Source organism: Gracilinanus agilis, chromosome 3 (genome assembly GCF_016433145.1).
Source record: "Gracilinanus agilis isolate LMUSP501 chromosome 3, AgileGrace, whole genome shotgun sequence".
Lineage (NCBI taxonomy): Eukaryota > Metazoa > Chordata > Mammalia > Didelphimorphia > Didelphidae > Gracilinanus > Gracilinanus agilis.
In genome coordinates this window covers 646,853,185-646,875,448 of record NC_058132.1, presented here as the reverse complement: position 1 = coordinate 646,875,448, position 22,264 = coordinate 646,853,185, and the positions used below count along the sequence as shown (strand labels likewise).

Genomic DNA, 22,264 nt, shown 5'->3' with positions numbered 1-22,264 from the left:
CTGACTTGAGTCACCCAGTGGGCTAGCGATCCGGATCCGTTTTGTATTGTCTTCAAAAATAACAAACAGACCGTTTACACTTTCATCCAAGTCATTCTTTGAAACAGAATGCAAAACCCTCCAGGGCCATAAATGATGAACTTCTTTTTAGAAAAAAGACTTGTTTTAAACAACAAAACCCCAGCAGCAGCAACAACAACAACAACAAAATAAAGACAGAAAAGCATTGTAGGCGATGGCCAATGCCAACCAGATGAAGGAAGCTCCTTTTTGGAGGAAGATCTGATGGGCCAAATCCATAGGGGAGCAGCAGCCAAGAGGCCTTGCAGCAGAGTTAGCCTCAAAGAGTTTGTCATTGTCCAGAATTTTCATTCATTCAAGCTCTAGATTTCCAATTTTGTCATAGGATAAGAAATCAGTAAGTGAACCATTACTTACTAACCACCTACTGTGGGCCAGTCTCCATGCTAAGCAAGGAGAACATGTACTTCATTTCACGTACCTCCCAGAAAAAGAGTTCATACACTGGACAGATTTTGGCCAACTGGTCATCTAAGAAGACATGAGAGCAGAGGATGTCCCTTGGATTTTCCTAATGGGATTAGGGATAGGGCCGGGGGACATCTTCATTAGCTTTCTAAGTTTTTAGTTTCAGAAGTTTGTAAGTGATCATTGTGAGGCCAAAGTAGGATCTCCTACTTGACCTAAACAAGAAGGAAAATGCCCTCTCCCTTAGCAATAGGAGAGCTAATGGGAGGTAATAAGACTTGGGTCATCAAACCAATTGAAACCCTTGAATTGTGACTTTTTTTCCTCTTATCTGATGCAAAATTTAACTTAAAACTAATTAAAATTTAAATTAAATTAAAATTTAATTCAACAATCCAAGTCCTGGGTCAGATGGTGCCACATCTCTGCCCAAACACCTTTAATGGCTTCGCATAAATTATGAGCTGCAATATAAGCTTCTCTTCTTCTTATTTCAAGTCCCCCAAAACCCAGATCCCATCCGCCTTTCCATCCTCTTTTCCTTTGTGTCCCAGTCAAACTGGGCTCTAAGCTATCTCCTGAGCTCAGTTCTCTATTTCTTGTCTCTTGTTGTTTACTTACTTTTTGGTCCTGTCCTGCTCTTCTTAACCCTATTAGGGAGTGGTTTGTCATTAACAGATGAGAAACAGGCACACGGTGTTAAGTGACTTGACCAGGGTCACACAGGCCTGTCTGAGGCCAGATTTAAACTGAGGAGCATGAATCTCCCTGACTCCCAGCCCAGTGGTCTATCCCCGGCCCCACCTCAGCACTGGTAAAAGCCATTGTCAGGCCATCAGATGCCATCCATCCTCTGATTCTCCTCTTCTCTGTGGGAGCTGTCCCTTCAGTGACCCCCGGGTGGGAGCAGCAGCATCTACACTGACCCGTGGAGGGGCTGCCCCCCATCCTAGAGGCCGGGTCGCCTCTGTACGCACACCCATGCCAGCTCCGGGGAGGGGAGCTGCATCCGCACTCCTCCAATCTGACTCGAAGATGAATTCCAGTAAAGAAACAGGCCTCGGCCTAACGGAGCCTCTTTGCTCTCTGCCCAGGCTAGGATGAACCTTTCATTTCACAGCCTTTATCAGGGATCTCTGCTTTGTGGGAAGCTCTTCATTGGTGGAGGCCAGTCAGACATGGGATCCACAGCAAGGACGGGGCAGGAGGGCCCCAGGACGGTGGCTGCTGCCTCGGGTGCTGAGATGGAAGTTGGGGCACCCCGGGGGGACTTGGGGGGGCAGTGAGGGAGGCCAGAGGAAACCCATTGGGGTGGCCTCAGAGCATGGCAGCCTGGCCCATCCAGGGGCCCAGGGTGGGCCGAGAAGCAGAGCATAGATCATTCCTGGCCCTTCAGCCAGTCAGGGAGCAGTTACTGGTCTCCTTCTGGGCCCCAAGCCGGGGCTGACGCTGGCGGAGAGGCACCCAAGAGGCTGCCCAGGTGGCTGGGGCCTGGCCTTGTCAGTTACGAGAGCGTCATTGAATGTCAGAGAAACGGATCAATCCGTCCATCGGGGAGCGGCTAGTGAGGCCTTCCTGCATCAGTACATTTTGGAGTCTGACTCTGCGGTGCTCACTGGAATGCCCGGCCTGGGAGACACCTGATAAAGGCGTGTTGTCGATGGGGGCCGGATTCGAGGGGGCCCGGCCCAGCCTCTTCATTGGACTCATAAAGAAGTTGCTAATCATCCAAGGGAGATGATTGGCTTAAAGGCACCCAAGTGATAAATCGTGATTCCAGCCAGCATTTGTATGGCTGTAGCACTTGGCAGGTGCCAGCCACGGGGGCATCATTAGCTCATTTGATCCTTACAGAGGAGCAGAGAAGGAAGGGGCTCTGGCGATCCTCATTGTGGAGAAGAAGAAACTGAGATGAAGTGATTGACCCAGCGGCCCACAGCTCGTGTCTGAAGCGGGATTTGAACCCAGATCATTCTGATTCCAGGCCCATCACTCTATGCCCTCTACAGCACCACCCCCTGAACCAAGCTGCCTTGTGGTTCTACACTGTACCAACTCCCTCCCTTCTAGGCTAAGGAAGGTGCAGATCTCTCCAGATCCTCTCTGTAATGATCAGAGTTTTCCATACTCTAATATTGGAATGATTTTCCAGCAATGTTTTGAGATTGTTTTCTTGGATTAATGGGTGCTCCTTTCCCCTGAGGGTGCTGCTCCCTGTTACAGATAAGGGAGGCCTCTCTGTCCCTGTCTGTCAGTCCTTTGGTCTCCCTCTCGTTTAGGATGGGAGCTCACAGCCTCTCCAGATGGCCCGTGTATGGTTGGGCATTTCTGTTAGAATGTTTTACCTTGCCCTGAAGGGACTTTGAGCCCTCATTCTGGCCTTTGAAGCTACCCTAAATGAGGCTAGTCCTTTGGGGGAGGGAAGGTGGCACTTTCCACTGTGAGCTGTGATGGGGCAGCCGATAGGGGAGAGTGGAATTTGTGCAAGACTGACATGCCCTTTCAATATCAATCAGCCAATCGAGCGAATGTTTGCCATCCCCTCTGCCTCATTTATCAGCCTTCATCTGCCTCCCCTTCAGAGCTGAACTTAAAAGCAAATGAAGGTGTCTCTCTTCTTTGCTTCCCCTCTCTCACCTCCCACTCACTTCTCAACCCTTGCCAATATAGCCTCTGTACCTGTCACTGAACTGAAACTTCCTTCTTCCTCCTGGGCCTCGGTGATCTCTTGCTGGATAAATCTGGTGCCTCGTTTCAGGCTCCAGCTTCTTGACCTCTACGGGCTCTGCTGCTCTTAAGCCCACCCATGTTCAGCTGGAGGCAACACTGGTGTGTCGGGGTCAGAGGAAAGAGTTTACTTATCTCTAAAATGGAGGCATTAGGCCAGCTATCCTCTGACACTGCTTCTACCTCAGGACCCAGGATCCCTTCTCCCTGGTGTTTCCTGCCACTGTAGTATCGGGATTCTCCTCCTAGCTAGCTGACCCTTATTCTTTTAGCTTCCTTTGTGGGGTCATCAGCCTCATCCTGCCTTCTCTGCATAGGCGGGCCCTTTGCTCTTTTCTCTCTCTGAATTCTTCTCACAATTCTTCCTCTGGGGGCTCCACTTACAGCTCTAACTGATCTGTGAACATATTATATCCCCACAAATAGGGCATAAAGTCCTTGAGGCCATGGGGCTGGGTCATTCCTCTACTGGAGTCCTCATCACCTTGCACAATGCCTGACACAGCAGAAGGCTCCTGAAATGCTTGTCTGAATCCTTTTTTTTTTTTTTTAACCCATAACTTCTGTGTATTGGCTCCTAGGTGGAAGAGTGGTAAGGGTGGGCCATGGGGGTCAAGTGACTTGCCCAGGGTCACACAGCTGGGAAGTGTTTGAGGCCAGATTTGAACCCAGGACCTCCCATCTCTAGGCCTGGCTCTCCATCCACTGAGCTACCCAGCTGCCCTGAATCCTTGATGGAACCCAGCTCTTGGCCCCTGCCCTGAGCTAAGCGTAGTGATGTTTCTGAGAAAAATGTAAGAAATCCATTCTCTTATGGGGAAAAATGGGGGTTAAATGAAATCTCATCAGGTTCTGAGACAAGACAAGGCAATAGACTGGGATTAACAAATTGGGGAAGACTCAAAGCTGAGTGCTCAGAACTGGGGGAACTCTCGGCCCCGAAATTCTCATCATTTATTCTTTGGAAACTTTTTTTTGCTCTTTACTGAGTTTTATCTCTTGAGTTTCTGTTGTTCAGGTAGTTTTTCCACCCCCTTCTGTTCTCTCATGGAAAATTCTCTCCTAAGCTGGGATGAGATTTGCATCTGGCCATATTGAGTTGGCCTGGGGCCATTTTAGGACTGGATCCCCTCAGTGAGTCCAAGATGTTCCCTTTTTCCGTGCCACTCCAGTGCTCCCAGTTGTACCTGAACCAAGCGAAGCCCTTCCTGGATGTTTACACCTTTCAAATATTTATAGATTTGCCTCCTGGCACTCCTTAGTCATCGCTCAGCCCGGATCTACTGTACGTATTTAGTGCCTTTCATTTTTTTTTCTCTATAAATCAATCCCTCTTTTCCCTTCGTCTCTGGCTTTGCCTTATGATTCCCTCGAGCTGTTTTCATCCATTGCAGATGGGGAAAAAATAACCCTGCCATGTTGCTGCAGGAGGGGGAGACGCCTCCCCAGAGATATGAAAGGAACAATCCATAGGTTAAACAATGGCACGGCTCTAAATATGTTCAGCCATTCTGTCTTAGACAGAGAGCGAGCGGGATCGCCCGTTCTCGGCGTGGAGCAGTGGGCCGCCCTTTCTGAGGCCTGTTCTCGGTCCAGATTCTGCAGGGAGCCCCGAATGTCCCAGGCCAGTCTTTCTCGCTTCTGACCCAGGGTTTGGGGGAAGATCAAACCCCTGCGCCCCCCCCCCCCAAATTCAGGACTCGTTGCCATGTCCCCGCTCTAGTCTGGGGCCACGGTGGGATGGCAAGGGACTTGCCCAGGATCACCCACTAAACTCGGGCCTTCCTGACTTGATTTGGGCTCCACGTCCCTTGTGGCATGTGGCCTCTCCTTTCCTTACTTGGCAGGAATGGACCGATGCAGGCCTGAGGGTTCAGAAATGCATTTCTTTAGCTCGAGGATTGCCAGTCATGTTTAGAAAAGGAGCTTCTCAAATTCAGAGCATTTACACACACATGTGAACTCCCCAGGCACTGGCTCTTATGCAGTCACTTTGGTGAAGTTTTATCAGACTTGGGAAACTGAGGCACTTTCCATGGCCCCCACCTGCCCGGGCCACATACCTTGAAGTAAATGCATCTTACATTGGGACTATTTGAGAGAGGCCTCGGGCAGGTCCTCAGGCCTCCCTTCATCCCGGAAGGCAGGGGATTGTTTTTTCTTTTAACCCCTTTTCCGTTTCTCCAGGGTTTGACACACTTTCTGGCGCTGAGTAAGTGTTGGCTCATTTTGGGATGACTGACTGACACTCTGTGACTGAAGGAACAGCCTGGAGAAGAGAAGAATTGGGGGGGGGACAGGAAATGACTTTTAGGCTCCAGTGTCTGAGGGTCCATCCTTTTGGCGTCTTTGAAGTCTTTCCAGAGGTCGTCTCTCCCACCCCCTATTTTACAGAGGAGGAAACTGAGGCTCAATGGGGTTTAAATTCGCGCCCAACTTCACATGGGTCCTAAGTTCAGGTTTTACTCCTGCTGGTCTGAACCGAAGGCTGAAAGGGAACAGTGACTAGAAGCTGCCAAGAGCCCGAGCCGGGCTGTCGTCATGGGGGAGATCCCAAAGATCAGATCTGTGGCCTGGTAGAAGGCACTGCCCAGGGGGGAGGGGGAGGGAGGCCCCCCAGCCCTGGCCACGAGGAGCTCCATCCACCTGGGGAGACCCGGGATCCCTGATGATGGCCCTGATTCTCCTGAGCTGGGTTGGGCCCACTTGAAGGGTTCCCTCCAGAGCCAGCCCCAGAGGCAGTTAGTGCTGAATGAAAGGGGGCAAGTGATGAGGCCGAGCTCATGTTTTATTCAGAGGCCAACCCAGAACATGGAGAAGTGTTTGCTTCAAATTGACACTGTTTTTAGCCTAAACATTCTGGATAAACGATACCAGCCAACTGAGAATCCCACAGAGGAAAAGCCAATTTTCCAGTAGCTCCTGCCCTGTGGGAAAGGCTGCCTCACAGTGATCCCTTCTGAGCTTCCCAGTCTGCATTTTTTCTCATACTCTGTCCAGGGTCCCCTCCGGCTCTGCCTGGCTATGGGAGCGGGTGGGGGGGGAGAGGCTGCAGGGGAGGAGAAGCCCCTCAGCAAACACACCCTGCATCCGGGATCCCTCTGACTTCAGGAGCCAACATGGTGGGATGGCAGGAAGTCTGGCGGGAGAATTCCCTGGCGAAGAGGCGACCTGAGGGGCTACCCTGGCCCTCCGCACACCCCAGTCTGTCCCGAGGCATGGTGGGGCCTCCCCACGGGCTGCCACAGGAGCAGAGCTTGCCGGACCTGCGCAAAGCGGGTCACGTATCCCCGCACGGGGCACCTTCACAAGGCGCCGTGACCCCGAGATCTCCAAGCCTCCCCCGCCCTGCTTTTATCCCCTGGTCCCAAGCAGGGGGCCGCCATTGGGGAGAAGGGACTCACTTTCCTCCTAGAGCCGGCAGGGGCCACGTTCCAGGGACCCCGCAGGTGGCCAGAGCCCTCGGTTTCCCCGGAGTGGCCCAGGTCCTCCCCGCACCTCTAGGGAAGAGTCTCCCGGGAGGAAGCGGCTGCCTGGCACCCGAGAGTCCTGGGAACGTGGCGCTGGGGCCAGGGGGGCCCCCCCAGACCTTCCCTGTGCCTGGCAGCCTTCGCCGCCTCTAGGGCTCGGCTCGGCTCCTCCATCAGCGCGGGAGCCCCTGGAGCGAAAGCTGCCTCCCTTCTCTCCTCGCCCCCAGCTCAGCCCTCTCAGGCTTCGGTCCTTTAGGCTTGTTCCCTCCAGCCTCGGCCTGCAGCTTTGCCTCCAGCTGGGTCACGTCTCCCCCTTCAATGACCTGCAGGAAGACGAGAAAGCGAGGAGGCGGCTCGGGGGAGAGAGCCAGGCCTAGACAGGGGGTCCTGGGTTCCAATCTGCCCCCAGACGTTTCCTAGCCAGGCCCTGCACCCCACTTGTCCGGCCCTTGCTGTTCTTCAGCCCTGGGACAGACACTGCTCTTGATTGGCAGGGGAGGGCTTAGAAAAGAAGAAATAGTGCCTCGGAGCCTTCTGGGGAGGACCCCAGCCTCCTTGGGCCGGGGCTCCTGGGCAGACCCCGCATCATTCCTCCCTGGAGATCTTGGCCTGTGTGGGCCCGTCTCTGAGAGGAGCCCTGGGCAGGGGGGCGCAGTGTGTGTGGGCACTGGGGGGCGCTGCAGGGGGAGGCTTTAGCCAGAGCCTCAGTGACCAGGAGAGGCCAGACAGGAGAATCCCCTGACTTCCACTCCCAGGGAAGTCGGGGTGTGCGCCGGCCAGTGCTGGAGACCCCCGAGCGCTGGCCTGGGTGCTCTTTGACCAGGCGGATGCTGGGGCCACGGAGGAAGCCGAGGGCCCCTCAGGAGGGGGCTCAGCTTGTCCGCCCAGGCTCTGGGGGGATTCCCAGCCTCAGGGCTCTGGGAGTAGAGGTGACCGCTCTGTCTCCCCAACACTGAGAAGAAGCGATGGCTGGCCCGGGGAGGAGGGGAGGCGTGTGCTTCTGGGCAGCCACCTCGGTTCTGCCGGGCCCAGCCTCTGTCAGAGCGGCGTGAGTTGGAGAGACACAGAAGAGGAGAGAAGGCTGGCTGGGCGAAGGAGCCCGGGGCCTGGCCTTGAAGCACGGCTGGGCGCCGGAACTACGAGCAGAATGAAAGCTGTCCCCCGCCTGCCTTTCTGTGACAGAGCACGAAGGCCCCTCTCCAAAGAGGGCTGCAAGCGGCCTGGGCCCAGCTATTACGGACTCGATGGCTTCCCTGGGCCCATTTGCCACGTTCTCTATCCTCCTCCTACCCACGGAGCCATCAAGCTCGGCGAGCCCGGCTCTCAGATCGTCCCCACTCACGAGCCTCCCGCGCCGCCCTTCGCCCGAGCCTGGGCTTCTGGGGAGCCCCTAAACGCCAGTTATCTTCCCCTCCTCTCCTCCGCCCGCCCAGGGCGCCAGGCTCACAGATGGGCAGCTCCGAGGGCCGCGCGCTGTTGGTGGAGTGTGACTGGCACCGGCCCGGAGGGGCAGGATGGCGCCCGGCCCACGTGCCTTGTCCTGCTCCCTCTCCAGAGGCTCCCACAAAGGCCCAGGCTCATCCGTCATCCTGCTAAAATGGAGCATCCACAGTGCTTTGCCTTCCTGCGGGCACGAGGGGTTATTTTTGTTTGCTTTTCGCCATGCCTCTGTTCTTGTGAACCAGGGCGGGCCCAGGTGCCAGACTGCCTGCCCCGAGGTCCGTGCCCTCCCTCCGTCCCCAAAGCAGGCAGGGTTGGGTGTCTCGGTATGGGAGCCGCTCCTTGTCTGGCCACCCCCTCAGACCACTGGGAGAGCTGGGAGGGCGCCTGACGCTCTCGCCTGGCCCTCTTCTCTTTACAGATGAGGAAACTGAGGCCCGGGGCGCCTGCTGACTTCTCTGCTCACCACCGTTAGCAAATCCCAGAGCCAGGATGTGAATTTAGGCCCTCTGACTTTTCTTCTTTTTAGTGGTTTGTTGAGTTTTTCAGCTTCCTGGAGAAACAGTTTTTGACAATTGTTTTTGGCATTGTAGGATTCAGATTTTCTCTGTCCTTCCCTCCGTACTCCCCGAGGTGGTCATTAGTTGTAGGTTATACAAGAGCTTTCCTGCAGTGCACATTTCCATATTGCTCAGGCCACGAGAGAGCATCCTCTGTTCTTTCCATGGCTCCACCCTGAGCCCGACTCCTTTGGGAGAAGTTTTCTTCAGAGGGTTAGGAAGAGACTGGGTCACCTCCATGGTCCGGCCTTCCCAGACTGCCGCCCCGCGGAAGTCAAGGTGGCACCGCTTTGGCCCGTAAGTGCATCTCCCGTTGAACAGGATGCTTAGACTTAGGCCTGGAAGTCAGGTCTTCTGGCCTCCATGTAACCTGCCTTCAGTCCTCTCTCCTGCATGGTCCGGCTGCAGGACCTCGCCTCCTCCAACGTGTCCCAAACCCACTCCAGCCCCTTCAGAGAAAAATGCTCAGCAGTCCTGTTAAAGGTCCTCTCCCTTTCCCTGTAGAATTATTCTCAGCTTTGTGGGTTGTGTCATCTTTGCCTAAAAAGTCGCCATCTTTTGGCTCTGGGGACTTTCTATTTCGTACTCTCCTCCCGTGTATGGAGGAAGCTGCCAGGTCTTACACGATGGCGAGAATGTTTTGTAGGTACTTGAACTCCATTCTTGATTCTCGGAGTAGTTGTTTTTCCTTTGATGTAGAAGCTATAGCTTTGTCCTTGGTATTCCTGAAGCTTTTTTTACTTTTATTTTTATTTTATTAGAAGAGGATTGGCCCTTTCAGTCTTCACTTTGTCCTTGGACTCTCGCGGAGCTGGACAGTTTTCATTTATGATTTATTTTCATCTCCTATCCAGTTCGTTTTTGTTTTCATCACAGTTTGAAGGAGAATCTTTTGATTCTTCACTGTTTTCTTCAGTTTCTTTTTTAATATTGTATTTTCAAAATTTACTTCTATTTCTTGTCATTTTAACTTTGTTCTAAAATGTCTTTTGTTTCTCTCTCTTTTTTTTTCTGCTTTCATTCCTTGGGATCTAGTCCCTTTAGTACCATTTAATAGTTTCTTTTCTAAGTGATTTCCCTTCTGCCATTCTCTCCTTCTGCTACAAGGACCGAAGTTCATTTCATTCTTTTTTTTATTTCCCGTTTCATTTCTTTAAGCATTCCTTACTCCTTTGGGGAAATCTTCGTTTTTCCTTTGGAAGTCTTGGTTTGTAGTTGGTGTCTTCTCCTCTAGCTGGATTTTGGGACACGGTCCGTCTCCTCTTTGGTCTCTTCTATTCCTGAATTGGAGCTCGGAGCCAGGGCTGGCTTTGGGAGAGAGCGGTCCTCCCCATGGCTCTCTCTGCAGCCTGCTTGGACTCCTGTTGCTAGGCAACCTCCAAGCATCCCTTCTGACAGCCTTCGGGCTTTGCTCAACCACACCAGGTGGTGTGACCTCAGGCTGGTTCCCCCAGTGCCTGGGGACACCGGGCTAGTTTTCTCAGGTCTTGGACTCTGCTGGTTTCTCCAGGAGGTGCCGGCCTCGCACGCTTCCCACCGACGCCTCCATGTTGGTCTTGCTCACCCGGCTTTCCTGCCGCTGTCTTTCAGGCCGCTGTGCCCGCTGTGGCGAGAACGTCGTTGGCGAAGGCACCGGCTGCACCGCCATGGACCAGGTCTTCCACGTGGACTGCTTCACCTGCATCGTGTGCAGCACCAAGCTCCGCGGGCAGCCCTTCTACGCCGTGGAGAAGAAGGCCTACTGCGAGCCCTGCTACATAGTAAGTGCTTCCCCCCGCTCTTCTGCTTTCTGAGCCCCACTTTCCTCTTCTGGAGAATGGGGTTAATAAATACGCGCTACCCCAGCCTTACAGAGAGGTTGTGAAATCCCTTCGCGATTGCAAATGTCCTCAATGGCCAACATGGTTGATGGAAGAGACAGGGTGGTACAGGGGGACCAGAATGTCAGAGGGATCAAGTGTACGGTAAGAAGAACATCCGTTCCGGAGTCAGAGGACCCGGCTTCAAATCCTGCCTCAGCCCCAGGGTTCCTGGGCCACTCCTCCATAAAATGGCAGAACTGGTCCAGAGCCGAGGGCCAGGGATGCCCTCGGTACATTCCCCAAGAGCACAGCCATCAGTAGGTAGCAGATGATGGAATCTTAACCCTCAATTGTTCAATTGAGACGAGAGAATCCAAGCCTCCCCTCTTTGGTACTAGACATTCCAGGTGATCGTCCCAAACCTCCATATTCTGGGGAGAAGGACCCGAGGCTGAGGGAGGGCTTCATTTCCTCCTGCGGTGGCACTGCTTCTTCTGGGACAGCTTGGGTGGCCAAGAATCAGAGATGTCTGGCGGTGCTTGGACAATGAATGACCGATCCAAGACTGGCCAGCAGACCTCCTGCAGCCCAGTCCTAGCTCTCAGAGGCCCTTCTTTTACCCATTCCCCCTGCTGGGCTTTTCAGAACCCCCCAAATTGTGTAACTCAAGTTGTTTTCCTCCCCTCTGTGGTCTCGTCTAACGGATTTTTCCTCCTAACCCTTCATTAGAGCTCCCTGTAAAGGAGAATTAATACCAATACCCTCTGAGTTAATAACTGTTTACTTTAAAAGGCAACACGCTTTCCAATAACACAGTTTAGCATCTCAGAAGTGTCTCCCGGCTCCTTATCCCAGATTCACAAACTGAGTCGTTGTCGGAAGGTGGATTTCCAGTTCAGAATCGTTTCCTAACCTACCCGCCATCGGGTGACCGATCGGGACGGAGACCCGGACGTGGCTGTTGCTATCGCTGTTGTGTGTGGCTTCTCCTAAAGGAGGCTGTCCCCCTGGGGTGATGGGGGATGGGGAAGAAGGGACCGCTTCTGGGATTAGAGGGTTGAAGGTTGGGTTGGCCACTAAGGCAGCCTGGGTCAACTCACTTCTCCTGTAAGAGCCTCAGACAACAAGGTCTCTAAGACCTGGCTTCTGCGCTGTCGGGGAGTTTGGATCTCAGTTAAGGCTCCTTAGTGGGCTCCCAGTCATTGACTTCTGGATGGCATCATTTCTAAGGCTATGGTGGCCTCTTTAGACCAGGAGATGGACTGGGATGAGCCTGAAGATCTAGGTTCAAATCCTAGTTTGGTAGGATGTTGTGCGACCAAGTCAGGCTTCCTAACTTCCATTTTCTCTGTCCTCTCGAGTTCCCATGTAGCCCTAAGCCCTGCATTCTGGAAATCTCCCCGGCAGCTCCTCTCTTGTGGTTCTTGTGCAATGTGCTTAAGTCCAGAAGAAACAAAGGACATCTGGGAAGTATTTATTCTTAAGAATTAGAAAAGCCCAGTGGCTAAAGCGAATGGCAGGACGGCCTTGGTTTGGGGGACGTTTCTTTCTACCTCAGAGCTTTGATTGAATTCCTTCTGGAAGGAGGTGAGCTCTAAGTGTCTTTGGAGCTGTGTTGTTGGATCCTCATGAGAATTTAGTTAAGTTAATTAAAAATAATATTTATTCATGGAGTTTAGCTCACTACTTGGAGTTGACACGATGGTGCTTGGGTCTGGATTTGCAGAAATTGGCTGGCATTTGGATGAATTTCCTTCCCCCCCCCCCCAAGGCTACTTCCTATTTCACTCTGCAAATGCACAGCTTATTAGAAAAGCCACTGGGGAAGGAGAAGGCCAATATGCCCCATTAAATCTGAGCACAAGATAGAACGGCCATCTAAGCTCATCTGTTCTATAAAAAGGGCAAACACTGGAATCATCCAGTAGCGAAGAGAAAGGGATCTAATGCCACCTCTTTCATTGTACAAATGGTGGAAACTGGGACTCTGAGAGAAGGTGGCGCCCAGCATCCCACAACAGTAAATGGTACCACCAGGATCTTGGCCCTGTTCTTCTGACATCAGTTCCAGGGCTCATTCTTTGATGGCATGTTGCAGATACAGTGGCCACCAAAGAGACTTTCAGGAAGAGATATAATGTTATCTTTGACCTGCCTTCTGTGCATAAGGCCCGCTCTTCTATGGTGGGTTCGGGGGCAGCCTCAACATGAACACCAACGAGGACATTTTCCCTTCCACTCCACATCTTTGGCACTCATTCCATCTCTAGGTTTGGGTCAGGCTCCGTGGAGATAGAAGCAAATGCAGAAATAATTGGATGAGCTAGTAGAATTGTGGAATGACAAGATGAATTGATGGCGGAGATGCCAAGAACCGCCATCTGTGGTTTCTGTTCTTTATTGGAGTGCAGGGGAGATAGGGAGCTCTTGAAGGCTCTGCCACTGGCACACAGGTTCTAGCTTGGGTCTGGTTAAGCTGGAAGCCCTTCACAGATGCGTGTCCCTGGCTGGGAAAGAGCTTGGTGAAGTTGGCAAAGTCTATCAACCAGAGTGGCCAGAGGCTAGGAGAGTTTTCAGCCCTAGCAATGCTCAGATTCCCTCGTCCACCAAAAGAAATTCAGTCCTCGGTGGTTGGAAAATCCATGATATCTACTTCCTAGGATTATGGTAATAATCAAATTAAGAAATATTTATCGAGTACTTAACACAGTGCCTGGCACATATGGGGTCATTAGTTAATGATTTATCCTTTCCTACAGAGAGGCAAGGATGTGAATTTAACTTTTTATGATCTTCCAAAAGATATGTCGCTTAGAGTTTTGGCCTTGTAGTCAAGAAGACCTGGGTTCAAGGCACGAACCATCTATTTGACCCTGGGCAATCCCTTTTGGCTCCAATGCCTTCTGTAATATTAAAAAGGCTGAACACCGTGGTTATTGAGATAACTTGAAGCTCAAAACCTATGATGTTGTGATCTTATGATAACCCTCCAGTGGTGAGAATATTATTTAAAGGTTCCAAGTTTCATTTAAGCCGGGTCATTGATAGTCAACAGGGATTTATCATGTGTCGAATGCTAGAGATCTGAAGACGAAAATGAGATTCATTCCTTACCCTCATGGAGTTTGCATTCTACTGGAAGACATACCATGCACATTCACGAGGTCATTGAAAGATAAATAAATAGAAGGCTTTGGAGAAGTAGCACTTGGGGCACGAAGAAAGGCTTCAAGCAGACTATGGTGCTTGGAGTTACATGGAGCCTTGAAGGAGACTCTGCAAGGCACAGTCAGTTGTGACGAGCTAGGAAGGTCTGAGATCTAGTCTCTCCCCAGTTATTTTCCCCATCTTCCCTCCCCACCCGTACAGAGGAGTCTGGAGCACAAGATTTTTCATTATGGTTAAAGCCTAAGTGATTACTTTGCTTCTGAAAATAGCAAGTTAATTTCCCAGGTGTCTGAAGAGTAAGGTAACTTGGCTAAAAGCATCAGCAGCAAACATGTTCATGTTCTTTTGAACCCTAATATCAGCAAAGAGCTCCAGTTAAAAGCATTCACAACTTTGAAACCAGAATAAGTGGTTGAGTTTGGTACTTAGGCAACAAAAAATGTTCTCTCATGTTCTCTGCTCTTCCCAATAAAGTGTTCCAAGAGCAATTATGACTGAAGCAATAAGTGGGTGGGAAGAACAGAGACTGGATAAGAACTCGCCCACCAGCCAGGACATTCACCTCATATTCCCTTTCCTGCCCAGAGATCTTCCCACTGGTCAGTCGTTCTCTCTAACCCCTAGTGCCAATACTGTGCCCATTACTCCCCCGGCACTGGCCTATGTTGAAAGAAGCCGAGAGGTCCTAGGGCCATCTTGATTTCTAAACCTAATGGAATTAATCCCTCCTGCAGAATGAGGTGATGAGGATACCACTTAGTTTACCACCACCCATCCTCAACACAAGGATAGTCTGGGGTCTTCCTATGTCAACCAGTGAGTCATTCAAGCAGGAGACATAGCGTTCAAAATTCCTAGGCCAAGTTTGTTTAGAGGTCCCTTTTTAGGTCAAGTACATAGATAGCTCATATTTTAAATTGTGGCCTTTCCTAAGGCATCCTTGCTACTCTCCTTAGGATCCCTCTTTGACTGAAAGGTAAAACCAAGGTTTTAATGTTCTCCTTCTCCCTCCCTCCCTCCCTTCCTCTCTCTCCCTCTCTCTGTCTCTTCCTCTCTCTCTGTCTCTCTCTCTCTCTCTGTCTCTCTCTCTCTCTGTCTCTTCCTCTCTCTCTGTCTCTCTCTCTCTCATTGTTTCTCTCTNACCACCCATCCTCAACACAAGGATAGTCTGGGGTCTTCCTATGTCAACCAGTGAGTCATTCAAGCAGGAGACATAGCGTTCAAAATTCCTAGGCCAAGTTTGTTTAGAGGTCCCTTTTTAGGTCAAGTACATAGATAGCTCATATTTTAAATTGTGGCCTTTCCTAAGGCATCCTTGCTACTCTCCTTAGGATCCCTCTTTGACTGAAAGGTAAAACCAAGGTTTTAATGTTCTCCTTCTCCCTCCCTTCCTTCCTTCCTCTCTCTCTCTCTCTCTCTCTCTCTGTGTCTCTTCCTCTCTCATACTTTCTCTCCCTCTCTCTGTCTCTTCCTCTCTCTCTCTCATTCTTTCTCTCTCTCATTCTTTCTCTCTCTCATTCTCTCTCTCTCTCTCTCTCTCTCTCTCTCTCTCTCTCTCTCTCTCTCTCTCTCTCTCTCTCTCTCTCCCCATTACAATCACGGAAGACCCGGGTCCATGACCTGACTGACATCCACTGTGAGACTCTGGACCAGAATTAACCACTCAGATCCCAAATCCACTCTCTAAAGCTAGAAGTTGCAGCGAAAGTATTGCCCCCCATGCTTGGTTTTTATCTGTTTCTCCCATGCTCCCAGTCCCCAAAGTGGGAAATAATGAGACAATTCGTTCCATAGTCCCGGGTAGTAGGGATTCTTTTCTGCTAAGTGATGGTCCAGTGGCCACTGAACTTCCTTCAGAAATTCAAATGCTCTGACCATGTGACCTTAGCAGCACTGGGCAGTGTCTAAAAACTGATTGTTATTCTGTGAGAATATAAAGTTGAGACTTTGGGCTGTTATTCCAGCTGGGCTGGAGGACTCCAGGGCATAGACACCCTTGTTTTTCTTACTGAGGATAATTGGCTCTAAAGAGCTCCATGAATTTGGAATAAAAATGTTTTGAAAAACACTTCCCCTGTTAATGAGCATTCTGATTAGGACCCTATAATTATAAAGTGCCTTCCTGGGTTCGAAGGAGTTTTGAGATGGCCCGACAATGTGCCCCTGACAAGCCCCGTCTCTAGAAGGCACCTTTCTCTCCGGGAGCTCAAAGCATTTTATGGATGTTACCACCTCAAGACTCCTAGAACCAGGCAAGAATGCCAGGATGAAGGCGTCACCATCCTCATTTACAGGTGGGAAAGTGGGAGATACAGGACAGCGGGCAAGTGTGGCCCACTAAAAAGGGGGGGGGGACAGGCAGAGGCTGTCTATCTCTTCCTTCTAGATACCTACAATTCATTGATGTTGAGAAGAGAATCGGTCTAGAATTCAAAGGGACAGGGGACAGCTGGGTAGCTCAGTGGATAGAGAGTCAGGCCTAGAGACGGGAGGTCCTGGGTTCAAATCCGGCCTCAGACACTTCCCAGATGGGTGACCCTGGGCAAGTCACTTGACCCCTATTGCCCACCCTTACCCCTCTTCCACCAAGGAGCCAATGCACAGAAGTTAAGGGTTTAAAAACAACAACAACAACAAACAGAATTCAAAGGGACCTTAGAGATGGTGTCCCTGCATTCTGTCGTTTCCCAGGTGAGAAAATGGAGACCCAAGGAAGGGAGGTGAAGTTTCCAATATCTCCCAGCTAGTTCTTGGAAAAACTTGTTCTCTGGGTCCTTCTGAGGGTATTGAGCCATTTTGCATTCTATTATCTCCCCCAAATAGAATGAGAGCTCTGGGAGAGCTTAATGATTTTTCAGGAAGTCATTTACTAAGACTCTCTAATCAATAGCTTAGAAACCACCCAATACCTGGATAATCCAATCCTTCTTTTGGAAGAAGGGGCCGTTGTATGATTGAGGATCTGGAATCTGGTAGAGATTCCAGAGAACTTGCAATGAGTCTCCCTCCGAGGTGATGGAGAGGAGGATGAGCAGCCCGCAGTGACTTTACAAGTAGGCGTTACAAAGAACCAGAATAATAACAAATGCCATGGGAGCAAGGAAGGAAGGGAAAGAAGATGGTTCATGCTGATGGCCAGAGCAAGGACGAGCTTAAGGACAGCCTGCGTGTGCCGGTGAGGTCAGGAGAAAAAGAGGAGTCTTGGAAACATCCTGTGGTACACCCTGTGGAAAACTTAACGGAGGACATCACGAGACTCTCATTGGCTGCGGGGCCACGACTAGGCTGGGATCTGCGCTGTAGAGAGGAATGACCTCATCCTTTTCATGAATGAGACGAGAAATCCATTGGTCTATTGATTGATGGGCCCACTAAAGCACCGCAGTATGGGAGGGAAAAAGGGTTGGGCGGACTGGACTGGGAAAGCAGAAACCCAATCCAAAAAAGGGCCTTATTTGCCCAGCCAGCGTCCAGCAGGGAGGGATGCTTCGGGTCCTGGAAGCCTGAGCCTCCCTCCTGCCCTGGTTGGGTGGTTTTAAATCAAGCATGAACTCACCGCTCTGCCTCTGGAAGCATTTCAACATCAGGCCACTGTAATAATGGTTTAAGATTATTTAATCCCATTACTTATACACTTCATTAGGCTGAGTGAATTGTTGGCGGGGATTCAGTAAACTTCCTCCTCTTGAGATAAAGGAAATGAAAGAAAATCGAGAGCAGAGCCTGTTCCTCATTTTCTTTACTATTTGTCTTCTGTCCTTTTAAGGCTAAAGGAATGATAATTGCCCCCTGCCTGCAGTGCGCCAGGTAATCTCCCGAGCAGGTTCTGCCGCTCTTGCCCTGTCCACGCTGCAATGGGAAACCTCCCTCACACTGGATTTTTCAGACAATGAGGAAGGAAAGTTGGCGCTGGGTGGGGATGAGGAGAAGGAGAAGCAGAGAGAGTGGATACCAAGGAGTGGGTCTAAGGCAGAAGTGTAGTAAGGCATAGTCAATAGGGATCAAGGCCTTGCCTAGGGTCACCCCCTGAGGAAGTGTCGAAGGCCAGATTTGAACCCAGAATCTCCTCTCTGGGCTTAGCTCTCACCCCCCTGAACCACTAGCTGCCTCTTGAGGCAGCTTTTCAAATTCTGATCTCATGCTAGTCTGTCAAGAACTCGTGAATAGATATAAAGGGAGACTAAAACAGTGAAGTCGTAAATCAGTGGTTCCCAAACTTCTTTGGCCTACCGCCCCCTTTCCAGAAAAAAAAACATTACTTAGTCCCCTGGAAATTATTTTTTTTTAAATTTTAATAGCAATTAAAAGGAAAGAGAAATGCACCTGCCGCCATCACCGCCTCCCTAGATGGCTGCAGCACCCACCAGGGGGCGGTGGTGCCCACTTTGGGAATCCCTGTCGTTAATGAAGAAAATAGGAACAAAAGATGCAGCTCCAAATGGGGACGCTTCCTTGAACAAATCCTGGTCATAGTCATTGGCTCTAGGAAAGAGAATAATAGCAGTGTTACAGACTTATACCTCGGGGTACATCGCTATTGACCAACTATAAAAGTTAACCACAAGGACAAGGTCTCCCGGCGAGTACCTTTCAGAGGCCGGATCTCAGCGCCCTTCTTCCTGACCGGACGTCTGGCCCCACTCTTGGACTTAGACTCTCTGCCTTCCTGGTTCCCTGAACCTACGGGATCCAGCCTGTGGTCACCAGGGAGTTCTCAGGTAAAGAATTCTAACTCTCCCATGCCCGAAGCCAGCTAATTGATCATCAAACCCCCGAGTTTTCATTATCCCACATCTACGAGAGAGAAAAGCTCATTAGAAAGATGCTGCAGGAGATCTCTGTCTAGCAGAAGTGACCTTTGCAAGCACGTCTCCTGGAGCTCCAGAAAAATGCAGCTGAATGTGGCTTTGGTTCAGGTTGGATTTACTAAATAAGAAAGCAGAGAGGACTTGGGAATGCATGACACAGAAACATTCAGGGGGGAAAATCCGCCTTCACCCTGAGAATATTGAAAGAAGAAAATGTAAGTCCCACTGCAAAATTACAGGCATTTTGGGAAAAAATAATTCAGAAATTTGTAAGCAGACCCCGGCACTAATTTAGCAACCGAGTAACAATTTAAATTGGACACGAAACGAGAAACTGTAATTTAAAGATTTTCTGGGTGTGTGACATTTTTTTTTTTTTTTTTTTTTTTTTTGTTAAACGATGTATTGAATCTGAAAGTAATTTCTGGAGAGTGCTGCCAGTTTGGTCTTTCAAGTGCTCCACAATTTGAATTTAAACTGCTCAATGGCATCATTAAGGTTATTATGCATGTTTTCCAAAGAGTTTGAATTCAAATGACAACTTAAGGAAAGAGAGAGAGAGAGAGAGAGAGAGAGGCATGTTGTCCCTTTAAAATATAGGGATGCCGTGACATTGAGGGAATCTGGAAGGCCAGGAAGCATTTGCCAACACACCTTCTGAAAACCCCTGGGATGGGGTTCGGTTTGAGGACCTCTGAAGCAGGAACAGGAGTCCCCCACATGACAGGGGTTCTAAGGCCACATTTACCACTCAACTCCTTGTTAAATTAAGTCAACTAACATTTATTAGGCGCTCACTGTGTGTGAGGGACTCTGCTTAGCCCGATGCATACCCAGAACGGTGAACACAAGACTGGAGTCCTCAAGAACCTCACATTCTAAAGGTGGAGACGAAATGGAAATGATGTATCCAATGTATGAAATTATGACCCCCAAAAAGGGTAAATGGAGGAATTCTCAGGCCACCGTTCTTGGGTTTCTCGTTCTTTGGGAGACGTGGGTGTATGGGCTCCTTAGATGACTCGAAGAGGGCAGGACCAATGGCGACTCTGGGTTTCATGGTAGAGAAACCCCTGCAGGGCCGCTACCTGAAGGAAGTCGCCCACGTAGAAAATGAGAGAATCACAGACCCCGCCAGCAGGGAGGGTCCTAAGAGGAGATTTAATGGGTCTCGTATTGCCCGGCTTCCCTTTGAAGACCCCCAGTGAGGAGCAATCCGCCACTTCCCAAGAGAGCTCCTCGTCCCTCGTGCCCGGTGCCGTGGCTTTCTCCCGTGGCCGGAGGGCTCTCCCTCCTCATCACGGCCTCCTGGCTTCTCTGAGTTCCTTCAAGTCCTCACGAGCATCCCGGCTTCTACAGGAAGCCCTTCATGGTCCGTCTTGGTTCCTGGGCTTTCCCTTGTTCGTGACTTGCATCCTGTCCTGGGTCGAGCTCCTTCGTATGGAATTCGTGTGCTCGTGTCTCCATCCTTCAGGAGCCCGCCCTGGGGACTGGACATACCCACGAGGGGTCCTGAATCGGCGCATCCTAGGACAATCCTAGACCCAGCCAAGGAGCCTCTCATTTTGGCAGCCGTGTGGAAGAGGGCTCGCGGCTGGGCAGAGCGGAGGAAGGAGGCCATTAGGTGACTGCCGCGGTCCACGAGAAGCAACGAGGCTCTTGACCAGCGATGACTGTGGAGTGGAGAGGAAATGATAAGCACGCGGCGCTCCCCCAAAGGTGACTGTCCGGGGAATCCGCCTTGGCGCCAAGCACGGAAGCTCGTTCTCCAGATTCCCCGGCTAACTAACTCCTCTGGGAGTTAAATGAGATTTATCGAGTCTGAGCCGGAGCTCATTCTTCTCTTGAAAAGAGGCCCCTGGTGTGTCCCTCTCAGGCTCCCCAAAAGGCTGGCACCGTGGCCCCCCTCGGGCTCGTCCCCGTGGCCCCCACGCGCCCACTCTCTTCCGTGTGACTGTGATCTCCCAGTTGCTCCCTTTGGGCAGGCTGTGTCCTTGCACAAGCCCTGGCTTTTGTGCGGATGTTCCAGCCCCACGAGGACGCCCCCGGTCACCCCGGGAACCGGCAGCTTTTCCTAGGCTTCGGGAAACAGAACGGTTGTTTGGGCTGTCAGTCCCAAGGCCAAGGGAGCTTCAGAGGCGGAGAGCTGCGAACAGCTTGCAGCCTGTCTAGTGGCAGCAGGCCTCGGTCGGGCCTGGATCTGCAGGTCAGAGCCACAAACGTCGGGTTAGCGGCCACCAAGGGGAGGCTTTGGCCCCGGGATGGAGGATCCCGCGGCGCCCAGACCTGCAGACGTGGCCCGCTGCAGGGGCCTCCTCCGGGGGTCCGTGGATGCAGGTCAGGCCTGCATTGGCTCCCATCTCTCACCAGGACTTGGCACGTCTGGGGATTCTGAAGGCACACAAGCAGCGCTTTCTGAGGACGGCTCCGCACCAAAGGCAGGAAGCCTTCTCCGCTGGGGCTCTGACAGCCTGGAGACGCTTTCCCCAGAGGGGGCTCTAATGGGGTGGCGGAGGTACAGCCACACACCGGCATGAACAACCCCGGCGTGCCCCCCTCTGCTTTACTCAGCATCGGTGCCGTCCTAAAGGAGCTCGTCTACACTCGGCCTCCCGGGTGCGTGTGGGAGGGTGGGGGCGCTGGTGCTGAGGCTGGCCCTCCTCTGGAGCGGAGGGGCCCCTCCAGCCTCAGGACCGGAGGGGCCCCAGGAGGGCACGCAGGGACATTTACTTCCTGGCCCTTGAGTCTGCCCAGGGGGCTGTGAAGCTGCACCCCAGGAGTGAGACTTGGGCAGAACCTTCCCTCGGAGGCAGTGGTTCTAGGATGCTCCAAGAGCACGAGGACTGTTTCTCATTCCATCCTTGTTTCCCAAGCGTGGAATACAGCCTTTGCTCATCATGGCTCTGCATCTGTCGTAAACGGAATGGAACGGGCTAGAAGGACCGGCCCAGGAATATGGCGGCCCTTATTTGCTCGAAGTAGGGGTTGATCCACCTCCACCCCACTGTGCTGAAGAGGAATCCTGGGAGAGTTGGAGGGGCGCCAGAGGACCTCTGAGGTGCCTTCCATCACGGCCAGTCCATCCTCATGAATCCCAATAAACGTGAATTTGGGACGAACCTCCTTCCCCCTCCCCCCCCCCGCCCAAATCTGCCACGCAGACACCCGAAAAAGAGACGCCATCCAAGGCCCTCGTTCATGCATGTCACTGGGAGGGAAAGAGCCCGTTGAGGTCCTGATCTAAAATAGAGATGGATTTTGTTTTAATCATCCGTTTCCCAGGGTTGCCCAAGCCTGAACCCCATCAGAGAACTCTCCCTTTTAACAAAGAATTCTTCTTTTTTTAAAGAGAGGAGGGGAGGCAAAAACTGATCAGTAGATTCAGTAGATCTGAAATGTCCGACTCTAGCACGTCCCTCACCAGGACTACACGTTTCCCGTAGACCAAGTCACGACTGCGCGGTCTGGTCTCCGCTGGCACGGCAGCTCCTTAACTCGGGGTCTGTCTGCGCCTCCCCTGGTAACTCGGTGTTTGGCCACAGGAAAGGCTTCTTCAGTTCTCGCTGCCCGTTGCCTGATCGCAGACCAAGACTGGCCCCCGAGAACGGAGAGAAGAGGCAGCCCTAGTTCACATTATTCGTCAAACTAATTTTGCCATTTAGAAATGGAGAGACACGGTGACAAGCAGAGCCCGGAAAACAATTTATCCAGTGATCATAACAATTAAAATGGAAAGAATAACTACCCTAAGACAATAGAAAATGAGGGCTGAGAAACACTGCAGAAGAGGAGCGAGCGGA

The 22,264-nt window shown here is 51.5% G+C and overlaps 1 protein-coding gene across 1 annotated transcript in view; it reads left to right on the top strand.

Annotated features, from left to right (window-relative positions):
• Positions 1-22,264, top strand: part of LOC123242014 (LIM domain containing preferred translocation partner in lipoma) — a 384,500-nt gene that overhangs the window by 284,010 nt on the left and 78,226 nt on the right. The window contains exon 6 of the mRNA XM_044669509.1: positions 10,277-10,446. Coding sequence (XP_044525444.1) covers positions 10,277-10,446 — 170 coding nt within the window. The remainder of the gene's footprint in view (positions 1-10,276; positions 10,447-22,264) is intronic.